Source organism: Lacerta agilis, chromosome 11 (genome assembly GCF_009819535.1).
Source record: "Lacerta agilis isolate rLacAgi1 chromosome 11, rLacAgi1.pri, whole genome shotgun sequence".
Lineage (NCBI taxonomy): Eukaryota > Metazoa > Chordata > Lepidosauria > Squamata > Lacertidae > Lacerta > Lacerta agilis.
The window spans coordinates 18,236,029-18,249,106 of NC_046322.1; the positions used below are offsets into that span (position 1 = coordinate 18,236,029).

The window sequence follows — 13,078 nt, forward strand, 5'->3', positions numbered from 1 at the left end:
GCCTTGATGTTCACCCTAATGAGCCAGCCCCCACAGCTCGCTTCTCCTCTTTATTCCTTAGAAACAGCTTGTGTCTTGCCTGCGTTGGAAGGAGGACTGAGTGCAGACCCAGTGAAACCATTGTATCAGATAGGAGAGAAGGTAAAGCTGTCATGCTCAGAAGACATGCAGTTGGAAGGAGCAGCTGTCCTTTTGTGTGAACCCACCCTGAAGTGGTCTCCTAATGTCAACAATATCCAGTGCCGGCGGAGAGGTATGTAGTTCTGGGACCTTTTGTGTGTGTGTACTTATAGCCTGATCTTTCTTTGGAAACTTCAGAGCAGCTTGGCAGGGGGTTGGACTGGATGGCCCTTGTGGTCTCTTCCAACTCTATGATTCTATGTTTCTATGTTTCTGTGGGCCTCCAGAGAAGCATTCCATTATCCAAGCTTAACTGAGCATGTTAAGACCAGTTCAGTTTTAGCCATTTAGCAAAAGCTTTTCACTGGGTGCGAGGGGATGCGGGTGGCGCTGTGGGTTAAACCTAGGGCTTGCTGATCAGAAGGTCGGCGGTTCAAACCCCCGTGACAGGGTGAGCTCCCGTTGCTCAGTCCCTGCTCCTGCCAACCTAGCAGTTCAAAAGCACGTCAAAGTGCAAGTAGATAAATAGGTACCACTCTGGTGGGAAGGTAAATGGCGTTTCCATGCGCTGCCCTGGTTTGACAGAAGCAGCTTAGTCATGCTGGCCACATGACCTGGGAAGCTGTACGCCGGCTCCCTCAGACAATAAAGCAAGATGAGCGCCACAATCCCAGAGTCGTCCGCGACTGGACCTAATGGTCAGGGGTCCCTTTACCTTTTATTCACTGGGTGCAGAGACATTAACTGGATTTCAGAGAGTCTTCTCCCATTTGAAGGAAGGCAAATCTTTTCACTTTTGCCTGTGTGCAAGAGCTGCTTCCTGCTATTAGGCACGGTGGGATCAGTGCTGTTTTTCTAGAAAAAGATGTGCCAGAACTCACTTTGAACATCTCCTTCATTCTCTTAGAATGGCAATGGTGCCCACCTGAGAGGTGCTGGAACTGAGTTCCTGTGAGTTCCCCCTGAAAAAGCCCTGGGTGGGATGATGATGATAATAATAATAATAATAATAATAATAATAATAATAATAATAATACCACCTATTTGGAGTCAGCTGGTAGTCTTAACTCACGTGCTGCAGCGTCCAAGGAAATTACATTTCCTCTGGTTCCCAGCATTACTAAATTGTGCAGCAACAATGCACCATAGCACCCATGTTCTCAGTTGCAGCTATGCCATCCTTTGTCCCCCCCCTCCCCCCACACTCCATGCCTCTTTGCACTGGTAAATTGCACAGTGTGAAAGGAGGAGGATGGGGAGAATTCCAGAGAATGATTCAGCACAGAATGGGGGAGGTATATTATTGATTGATTGATTGATTGATTGATTAAATTTCTATACCACCCTTACTCTGAAGATCACAACATAGAAATACAAAATGAAAACACAAAATACAGAATAAAACGAGAACAAAAACAAACCAATGGCCCACAAATGCATTTAAGAGACCATAGAAGTCCAATCAGCCCAAGGCCTGGTTACAGAGAAACGTTTTTCACCCAAAGATATGTAACAAAGGCACCAGGCGAGCCTCCTTGGGGAGAGCATTCCACAAATGGGGAGCCACTGCAGAAGAAGGCTGTTCTCACATTGCCACCTTCAACTCTCACCAAGAGGATGGGCCTCAGATGATGATCATAGGGTCCAGGTCAGTTCATAGGCAGTCCTTGAAGTATTGCGGTCCTAAGCCATTTGAGGTTTTATAGGTCAAAACCAGCACTTTGAATTGGGCCAAGAAATTAATTGGCAGCCAGTGCAGTTGGGCCAGGATCGGTGCAATATGTTTAAACCATCTTGGCCACTGAATTCTGCACCAACTGAAGCTTCTGAGCTTCTAACTCAGTGCTAAAGCCCCTGCTTTGGATGCAAAAGGTCTCAGGAAGGACTCCACCTTGAAACTAGCTTCAGCCATTCAGTGTCAACAATACTGAGGCCAATGGACTGACTCTGTATGGGACAGCTGCTTCTGTTTCCAGTTATGGATCCAGTTCAGAGGTTTCGTATTCAATTCGAAAGTATATTGGGAGGAGAAGGTACCTATAATTTGGCTCCAAACGTGCCCTCCCCTCCTCATTTTGGAATTTGCCCCATGACCACTGCTAGATCAGGGTTAGCCAACGTGATGCCCTCCAGATGCTGTTGGACCACAACTCCCATCAGCCCCTGCCAGCATAGCTAATGATCAGGGATGATGGGAGTTGTAGTGCAGCAACATCTGGAGGGCACCGCATTCGCTACTCCTGTGCTAGATGGTTAAATTCAGCCCAATGCTGCCAGTTGTTAACCCTTTCAGTACCATGGTGGGCAGTGAAAAGCATCAGTGATAAGGTATATTAAAAACAAAATAAAATTAAAAAATTCCTTCCAGTAGCACCTTAGAGACCAACTAAGTTTGTTGGTCTCTAAGGTGCTACTGGAAGGAATTTTTTTATTTTATATTGTTTTGACTATGGCAGGCCAACACGGCTACCTACCTGTAACTTAAGGTATATTAAAAAAAAAAAACCTGGTATATTAAAAATGGATGGGCTGCATTAACTGTATTTGTGAGAGCTTCTAAAGTAAACATAATCGGCCTTTTTGAGTCACGGTACTGTGAAGGGAAAAAAATCAATAGATTTCCCCCTCGTTGTAAAACCAGAGGGAAAAGACAGGTCCAGTCACTCCAGAGAGTCTGCAAAGGGGGGAGGTTTTTAATTATGTTTTGATGGATTGGGATTACATTTCAAGTAGAAATAACTCAGGACCGGAGGTTCACTAACAGAAAAGGCCACAAACAGGCCAGTTGTCAAGCATCAAATTTGTGCAGTTTCCTTTCCTGGTCCTTTGGTGGTGGTTCTTCTATATTGCTATCTGCACCCCCATTCTCCAAGAAATCTCAGGGGTGGGGACTCGGCACGCATCTCTTCTTGGAGCAAAGGTCACCGGAGTCTTACGCCGTCGTTGTGATAGATGGTTTTGTTTACAGGCTGAGCATAGGCTAGAAGGTGCATGGCATTAGCATTCGCAGCCCATCTTCCTTTCCCATCAGATTTCTGGCAGGATTCATTTCTTTGGATTCTTCCAGAAAGCAAATCAGACCATTGTTTGTTTTGAGCTGGCTGGCTGTTCTTCTTCCACACTTGCTTCATCCACACTTCTTCCACACCAGGGAAAGGGAGGGAAACTGAGGCCCCATTCCCAAACGGCTTTCCTTCCAGCAAAGCCCATCGACTGAGAGGAACCTAGAACGCTGCATTATAGCAAGTCAGACCATTGGCTCCATCTCGTTCATTGTGCTGATTTGCAACTGGGCCAAGCTCAAGGTGTTACTATCAGTAGGTAAAGGCCTAAACAAATGGGGGCCAGTTTACCTGTGAGGTCGCCTTGCCCCATATACGCCCCCTCAGCCACTTCAATCAGCAGGCACATAACATACCCTTTCCACATTTGTGAGAATTCAGTCTTTTAGTGTAGTTGCACCTACCCTTTGAAATTCCCTGCATACGGATATCAGGCAGGCACTCTTTTTGGCACCTGCTGACAACATTACCTGAAGGAACATCTCTACCCCCATTGTTCAGCCCAGACACTGAGATCCAGCTCCGAGGGCCTTCTGGCGGTTCCCTCCCTGCGAGAAGTCAGGTTACAGGGAACCAGGCAGAGGGCCTTCTCGGTGGTGGCGCCTGCCCTGTGGAACGCCCTCCCATCAGATGTCAAGGCAATAAGCAACTATCCTACTTTTAGAAGACATCTGAAGGCAGCCCTGTTTAGGGAAGTTTTTAATGTTTAATGCTGTATTGTGTTTTTAATATTCAGTTGGGAGCTGCCCAGAGTGGCTGGGGAAACCCGGCCAGATTGGTGGGGTACAAATAATAAATTATTATTACTATTATTATTATTTTATTATTATTGATGTGGGTTTTTGTCTGCTTTTTAGTCTGTTGTTGTTTTTGTAAATAATTTTTATTGATTTTATAACTGGTTATAACAGAAAAGTTTACAAACCAAAAAACTATAATAAAAAATTGTACCCCACAAATCATCCAAATTACAATTCCGTTCACTTCCCTTCTTTCTTATTATGTCTTCCTTATATCATACATCTATATTTCGCACATCAACTTCTTTTCCACTCATTTACTCCCCACCCAACTCCGGAGAAAACAAAACAGGAAGGATCATTGTCGGCTCTGCCAGGGCTATCAAGATCATCTCTGGCCGGTCTGCTCGTCCCATTCTAGATCTTCTGTTTCTTCTTTCTCCTCAGTTCCCAGCACAGATACTGTACCAGCTGCCCCTGAATGCCAGCCATGGGAGAAAGCCCAACAGGCAAAATGTGTGTGTAAGATGCCGTATGAATGTGGGTGAGTTGCCATAGGTATCTCATTTCGGTTAGAAAGCTAAACCCTCCAGGGGCATGAGCCCATGACGGATTAGAAAGCTTTGGAGAAATAAAGTGAGCTTTGCTAGCAATAAAATACCTTTTTCTCAGACCTGTCCCACTTTAGTCCGTTTCATCTTTTTACCTGCCTTGATGGAGCTGTCGTTTGGTATTAGTAGAGATATAGCTTGGCTGAAGGAACAGAAAGGGGAAAGAGGGCTTTGGTTGTGTAAAATAGGGAGAGAAAAGGAGACAAAAACATATATTCTGGAGATTTGGAAGTGTTGCAGCGAGTTACCTTAGATCCTGCAGGGACCTTTCTCTAACAAAGGCAAGTGAGCATGTGAAATAAAAATGGATGGTTTTTATTTGGGGGATGCTAGTCAGATAAGTAATAAATAATTTGATTCCCTTTTTTTCTGCTGAAGCTCTGGAGAATTTGTCCTGTGATACTGGCAATCTCTGTCAAGTAATGTATGGCCAACTTGACATTCTCCTTTTAAGTTTATTCCTAAGGGCCCCTCCAGACTGCTGGGTGTATTTTGTGTGTGTCATTGACAGGTTTATACTGAACTGTCCGCACATGATTATTTTGCTGCGTGGACTGTAGAGAATTCTGGTCGATGGGAAGCATTTGGCTTTGTGGGTCGCAAATTGTGCAGGCTCTCCCCGTAAAGCAGGGATAGGTCACCTTACAGTTTTTGTTGGGCTACAACTCCCATCATGCTGGTTTGTGCAGTCCTAGCACAGGGCCTTCTCAGTGGTGGTCTCCCAATTGTGGAGTGCCTGCCCTATCAAGGTGTGCCTCTTTCCCCCTTATCAACGTTCAGGAGGGATTTGAAAATGTCTATGTTTACTCAGGCATTTGGTGGCTGAAGAATACTGTTCCTGCCAACCCTGGGATCATTGTTTTTAACTGCAACTGCTTTTAGGGTGTTTTAACTTGTTTTTAATTCTTTTCGGAATATTTTACCTGTTTTGAAATGTTTTTGCTTCGCTGGTTTTTAAAACGTGTTCCGTTTGCGAGGTATAAATTCAAATAAATAAATAAATCTCTCACCATTGGGGCTGATGGGAGTTGGTGTCAAACAACATCTTGGGAGGCTGCAGATCCCCCAGCCCTACTGTGAAGTTCATCCCCGTGTCAATATGTAGTGTGATTTCCTGCTTTCCCTCCCAGCTCTTCCCTGGACATCTGTGCTACAGACCAAAGAACCAAGAGAAGCACATGGCTAACCATCTGCAAGCTACATGCCCTGGAGTGCATGGGCAGGCAATATGCTTTGGTCAGCAAGGAAACCTGCAGGACTCCTGCTGCATCCACAAGACCTTGTGGCTCATGCCAGCTGTGGGAGACATGTCATGGTAAGAGGTTTCCCCTACATCCTTCCCTATCCAAATTCCTGACTGGATAATTCAAGTTGTGGGTGCACTTGCTGTCGGGAATTCTGCAGATATGTGGGATTGTTACATGCCACATGTCTGTTTACATTCAGGCACAGATTGCTGGAGTCCCGTGAGTGGAACATCCACTCTGTATTGCAAGGCTGAGAAGGGAGACGCTCCGGCTGGGGCCAAGCCGGCTAGCTTTCCATCCCACGGTTCCGACACTTGCTCCCCTCCCCACCCCGGTACTTCTAAATGCGATTTACTGGGAACAGCATGGAACAAGCTGGTGCATCTCCTTTGTTTCTGGCAGCGAGCTTCAGAACTATGGAGAAGGAAAATTATGAATTGTTACCAGAGATGAGAGCAAAGGTTAGCAGCAGGAGGAAGTTTACAATGGTGGTCTTCAAACTTACTTTTCTCATTGTTTTGCTTGCTGAGGAATACGAATACACCTGAACTGCAGGGTTCTAGGGAGCCAAACTACAAATGATGTTCACTTTATAGAAGGGAGTGTTTTTCGTTTAAAACCCAGTTGTCTGATTGGACCCTAGTATGTACAAGCCAGGCAGTTGTTGTTGTTTTGTTGTTGTTAATATTTCTATACTGTCCTGTACCTGAAGGTCTCAGGGCAGTTCACATAAAGGATCACATACATAAAATCAAAATACAAACAGCAACCCAATAATTTAAAAAAAAAACCTAAAAAGAGCCAGCATTTTAAAAAGAGTATAGGATGTAGATCGGGTCAGGCAAAGGCCTGGTTAAAGAGGAACGTTTTTGCCTGGCAACTAAAGGCGAACTTCCCTGGGGAGAGTAGTCCACAGACAGGGAGCCACTGCAGAGAAGGCCCGTTCTCATGTTGCAGGCTCCGGGACCATAGAAGTGGAGGGTGTTAAAGAATTATTTATTTCAAAGTATTTCTAGGATGCTTTTATGAGTAAACCTTACCCAAGGCTGAACAACTTACTGAGCAGCAGATAAAATACAGTTTACAATGGTAATGAGATAGAATATGACACAAAACATCCACTGCACCCATGTAATTCATTGATGGCTCCTTGTACCCCACATGAATTTTAATCCAGATTGCTCTCCACCCCCCCCCCACACAATACACTGGCAATTTGTGCGAAACCAAAACTTAACTACAACCCTGCACTTCAAAGTAGGGGTGGCTCAGGGCTTGGTCCGTCCTAGGAAGATTGCTTGCTTATCATTTCAGGAGATAATGCACTCTGCCTGATATTTGTAGAGTGATCTTTAAATCAGCACCTGGGGCGGATCAAAGTTATTGAGCTTTTTTTTTTTTTTTTTTTTAGGAAATCAAACTAAAAACTCCCATGCCGCCCTTGTGGCGCCCAACGGCTCCCCACCCACCCAGTGCAGAACTTAGGAGTGGGCTGGGTGCCGTGGTAGGGCCCCGGCTTTGCAGCAGAAGGAGCCAAGTGGGAGAGAGGCATCTAGCTGAGATAAGGAGAGGTGCAGTGTTTAAACATCAGGGGTCCCCATCCTCCTTGCAGAAGCAGCTGTCTCCAAGAGACTCTGGGAGATGATTGAGTCCTGCTGAGGCTGTATACCATCTGCCAGAGTGGCTGAGCTTCCCCAAACCTTGCATTGGTGCTGGGGAGGATAAAAGGAACGCCTGCAAGGTTGGCTTCTTTTGGTCTTCCTGTAGCTGCTTGTTAATCCAGATCGTTCAGTTAATTACTGTCTCGTTCACTGTTGTTTGATTTTTTTTCTCATTTGTGGCGGTTGTTTAGATCCAACCAACCAGTGCACGTGCAAAGAAGCTGGACAATGCAGCGACACAGGAATAAGCATTTGTGTTGAAGTGGAAGGAAGGGTTGCACAGCAGACCATGACAGAATGCGAGGCCGGCGTCCTCAAGTGCCAGGGGGAGAACATCACTGTGGTTAGCATAAGACCGTGCAATGTACAAACTCCCTAGTCTATGTTTGCTTATTGCACTAGGATAACCACTAGGTTTTCCAGTGTGTTATACACTGTATTACACTCCTGCTACAACCTTTGGCAAGTCTCTCTGGACATATAACTTAGTTATGTATACTTGTTGATTTTTGTTGATTACGTTTGTATATTATTGAGAATTGTTTTGTTTTGTTTTATCTACCCTGCTTAGAAATTATTTGATTAAGCAGTTTATATGCTCTTCTAAATAAAATTAAAAAGTAAGGGGTCAGGAAAACGGTGGAATGAGAATTATTAAAACTAGCAAAATGGGCATAACTTTGTAGGTGATATGGGAAGAGAAGGCTTGTATATTTCAAGGACATATGGGGGGAGTGCATTCCTGCCCCCCCCCCCGATGGCTGTCATAGAGGAGCAGCCCACCCAGTGTCAAACACAGGATAGATTTTATTCATACTTCAGATGTGTACTTAAGTATGTCACTTTACGTTTTCCTGTGGTGATAAATGGCAGCTGTTCATTGGTATGGGAGAAAGTAAAGGAGGGCGTCTGAGGACACTAATGATGTGCTATTAAATTGTTCTCTGCACTTACTGACTCACCCATGGAAAACCAGGCCTCCCCTCTCTTCTTCTCTGGTCTCCTTTGGGAGGAAGGTTCAGATATAAATTTAATAAATGCCCCAAAATATCTCCATAGGCTCACAGTTAGCTCTGCTTCTTGATTATGCCAGATTCTAGAGCACTTGGATGTCAACTGACCAATATGGCTGATCACACAGGTGGCAACTCCACCATTTAACTGGATTATTTATTGAAAGGTTTGCTGTCTTTTAAAAGAGGGAGAGGTTGGGTGGGGAAACGGAGAGAAAAGCTGAGAGAAGAAAGAGAGTGAAAGAGGAAAACAGAGAAAGTTGGACATACAGTATATGGTTAAAGATTTGGAGTTCCATGATTGAGATTACTAGAGGACCCCTCTGCTGCAAGTTGATGCTTAGACGGGGTTTGGAGAAGTTGAAGATGACTGTGTTAGAGTATGGCAGTACATTTTGCTTAGTAGGTCTTTAGCTGTCTCAAGCCAGCAATAACCCAGAACACTTATTTCATATTGTCTTAAGGCAAGCAGATGGACTGTACAGAGCCAGACTTTGTCAGCCATCCTGAAATACTCAAAGGTCATGACTAATCTTGTATCAATAAATAATGTTTTGTTTGTTTTTTTTAAAAAATGGCTGTGGTGTGATTCCTGTTCGTAATCCCCTCGGAATTATTTTATCGCTTGTTGTTTGCCACCCTGGGCTCCTTTGGGAGGAAAGGTGGGGTATAAATTAACTTCCCAGAATGCCTTGGGGGTGATACAACATGATGTAGCCTTACTCTTAAGACAGTACAGTCGTACCTTGGATCTCAGACGCCTTGGCTCCCAAACGATCGAAACTTGAAAGTGAGTGTTCCAGTTTGTGAATGATTTTCAGAAGCTTCCGATTGGCTGCAGGAGCTTCCTGCAGCCAATCAGAAGCCATGCTTTGGTTTCTGAATGTTTTGCAAGTCATGCGGACTTCCAGAACGAATTCCGTTTGACTACCAAGGTACGACTGTAAAGGGAATGTGGCCAGTGGGAAGCAGCAGAGAGAGCATTGAGCTTAAAGGAAGAGAGAAAAACTTTAGCTACATCCTAAGTTTAAGTAAGGTAAATGGCAACTCCATCTCATCTCCCTCAATATTTTTGGGGAGGGATTCATTTCATCACACACACCCCATTCCACCTAATAAATGGTTGAAAAAGACAGTTCTGGAATTATTAGCAATGCTCTACTCTTAGGACATATGTAAAGCACTCCTTATTTCAGTGATTGTCATATATTGATACCAAAGTACTAACGTCCATTGATATTTATTCTGCAAAAAACCATGCTACCGAAATGTGCCTGTCTATCTGGATGTCCTTCCATAAGGAGATGAGCTTTGACGTCTATTTTAAGGCAAGCACTTCCCAGGATGAAAGAATTCCATCCTCATCTTGGTGCATTTCATGGCCCCCAATGCACAGAGGGTGTATGTCCTCTTTGGACGCCCTCTTCTGGTCTGGATGCAGTAAAGGTGGCCTTCATCCTTTGGGCACTGGTTTGGAAGCAAGCAGGTACATCGTGATTCCATTTCTGTGAATGGGAAATGGCTTAAGGTCAGCTGAGCATGATTTATGTTTGCTTGTTCAGAGCAGGTGTGGATCACTTTCCGTCCCCCAGATGCCGCTGAAATACAAATGACATCATCCCCAACAAACATGGCTGATGGCTAGGGATGATGGGAGTTGTAGTTCAGCAGCATCTTTCAGGCCAAAGGTTCTCCATGACCTAATCAAAGGCCTATGCAGTGCATCATCCTGTTTCCTGCAGTGGCCAACCAGATGCTTATATAGGAAACCCACAAGCAGGAGAGTAAAAGAAAAGGGGGAAAAAGCAACAGTATTTTCTTGCTGTAGCTTAGTTATTGGTTTAACTTATATCTGCTTTCCCATCAAATGGTACTCAGGGGCGACGAGCCCCATATGCCTCTATAGAATGTGCAGAAACTGCCTTCTTGACTGCTGGACCTACTATTGGTCTTGTTGGCTCAACCTGACAGAGCCTGTCTTTGCATGCAGGGGGAAGTCCTAACTCACTGAGGATTTGAGACCCATCAGCTATCCTCACCTGGTTTAGCTGGCCAGTCAAAAACATTCCTGGGGTGTGGCTGCTGTCGCATGCTGACAGCTTCTAGGAGGCACAGGGGAGAGCTGAGTGCAGGTTGGGGACCAAAGGTGGACAAATTACCCCAAGGAGCACAGTGTCCTCCATGAGAGGTAAAAGTAAAGGTAAAGGGACCCCTGACAGTTCAGTCACAAACGACTCTGGGGTTGCAGCGCTCATCTTGCTTTACAGGCCGAGGGAGCCGACATTTGTCCGCTCCGCAGACAGTTTTTCCGGGTCATGTGGCCAGCATGACAAAGCCGCTTCTGACACAATGGAACACCGACACCAGAGCAGCGCAGGGAAACGCCATTTACCTTCCCGCCGGAGCGGTACCTATTAATCTACTTTCACTTTTTGGAGTGTTTTCGAACTGCTAGTTTGGCAGGAGCTGGGACCGAGCAACGGGAGCTCACCTCGTTGCGGGATTCAAACCGCCAACCTTTTGATCGGCAAGCCCAAGGCTCAGTGGTACCCCACACATTATATAAAGTGTAAAAAAATAGAGAGAGAAGGAGTAATGTAATGAGGAGAGGGGATTACACCACGTAAGATATGACCTTGGAATTCATCATAACATAATAATAGAAACAGTGTCCATAAGTTTCTTTTGCATGACAAGGCCTCCTTGCAAGCATATATCACACATTCATTTTGACACATTGAGGGCATTCAATTGCAATGCCAGCAGTGGTTGTTAATTTAGGAATACCAGCTAAAATACATATCACCTATTACTGGAATAAATCCGTTGGACCTCCATTAGCAGAATGTTTTTAATAGAACTTGGGATTTTGCCTTTGGGGCCATTCAGACACAATGCCCTAACCGCAACCTGACATGACAAGAGTAAGCCAGCACAAGCTTCGGGGTCCCACACTCCCTCCCTCTTCTCGCTGCACATGGTGGAAAAATAAAAACAAGTAGTAATAACAAAGTCTGATCATAGCTTGTGACAAACCATAGCTTGCTTTTGCATCCAAACCTGTTATGTTCTTTGGCAACAATCCTCCATCTGACTCAGAAGGAGATGAGGCAATCACCCTACCCTGCTCCCAGATCACCCAGTGTCATATTATCAGGCTTTAACAGACCCCTCCAGGCCAGAGGACAGCCCTCCAATCCATTATTATTATTATTATTATTATTATTATTATTATTATTATTATTATTATTTATTATTTATATAGCACCCTATACCTGGGGGTCTCTTAGCACCTCCTTAGCACCTGCATGCCATAGAAGTCAGAATAGGGCAACTGCTCTTTAAATGACAATATGGTTCCTCAGAAGGGGGGGGCAAATAGGAAGTTGAGGCCAGCCAGCCTTCATAAGAAGTCACCATGGTGTTGGGGCAATAACTCTCTTAGTGAATACTTCCCTGTGAACTCTCCAGGGTGCTGACAAGCTGCCTTTTCCCCCTGGTTGGAACATGGTAGCTCCCTCCTGACTTGCCTTGCTATGACCTTGCTTTTGGGGATGTGACCTTTGTCGTATCAGTGAGTGCCTGGTGTTCACCTGGCCTCCGCCAGGACCCTAAACTGGGAGAAGGGGAGAGAAAAATCCAGCAGAAACGGTTTGTTTGGCTTCACACCAGGACTGCAAACTATGAGTACAGGCAAAACAGCAAACTCCCATCTGCTACATAACATGGGTGTATCAGACATTTGTTTTTACTCAGAGTAGACCCACTGAAGGTCAACTTATTAGTCAGTTAATTTCAGTGGGTCTACTCTGACCAGGGCCAGCCCAAGACATTTTGGAACCTCAGGCAGACTCCAGAATGGCTTCTCCCCCCGTCCAGGAAAGAAAGTTTGAAGGAAGATCTACATCAAGAACAGAGGGGTTGGGGGGGGGGAAAGACTGACATTGGGATTGGCTGCCCCAGTGAATCTTGCCACCTGAAGCAGTTGCCTCACCTTGCCTTATGGGTAGGCCGGCCCTGACTCTGACTCCGGCTCAGTTGGATACAGCCCCATAACTAGAGCTTTCTAATATGTGTCTACATTTGGAGGAGGCAGCACCTCGTCTGCTCACTCTCCTAATGCAAAATCATTAGCACTAGCTGCTTTAAATCAGGTGTTACCTCCCTTGTCAATATTTTGAACCACCACTTGTAAATAATATATAATGTTTTGTTTTTCTAATCTCTTCTGGTGCAACTGGAAGTTTCTTCCATCAATGAAACGGTCTAATGAAACGGTACTGAGACCAAGCTCTTCTACCTAGGGCTGCCTTGCCCTTTAGCAGTCAGATTGTAGTTGCAGATTCCAGAGGGGATTTTATTTGTCTGCCTCCAGTCACTATATGTTATTTTCATAAAGAAAAATAGTTCTCATCCAAATTGGAAGGATGAGCGAGTGCAGTTTTGCTTCAGGTGTGAAAGCGTCTAGAGTGGGTTCTGCTTCTGGCTAAAAGGAAGATGATCGTCCTGGGGGAGGGGGAGAAGGGAGAATTTAACCAGACAAACCATCTTTTTCCTGGCAGAAAACTTATTCATGTGTTCCCAGCCAAGGCAGTTTACGAGAAAACCCACAATTGTTATCACC

General features: G+C 45.0%; 1 protein-coding gene across 1 annotated transcript in view; it reads left to right on the forward strand.

The window, feature by feature from the left end:
- The window catches only part of C7 (complement C7), a 31,996-nt gene extending 22,982 nt beyond the window's left edge, over nucleotides 1-9,014 (forward strand). Inside the window, exons 15-18 of the mRNA XM_033164156.1 lie at nucleotides 62-253; nucleotides 4,370-4,466; nucleotides 5,664-5,848; nucleotides 7,633-9,014. Coding sequence (XP_033020047.1) covers nucleotides 62-253; nucleotides 4,370-4,466; nucleotides 5,664-5,848; nucleotides 7,633-7,820 — 662 coding nt within the window. The 3' untranslated portion in view covers nucleotides 7,821-9,014. The remainder of the gene's footprint in view (nucleotides 1-61; nucleotides 254-4,369; nucleotides 4,467-5,663; nucleotides 5,849-7,632) is intronic.
- The last annotated feature ends 4,064 nt before the right edge of the window (nucleotides 9,015-13,078 follow it).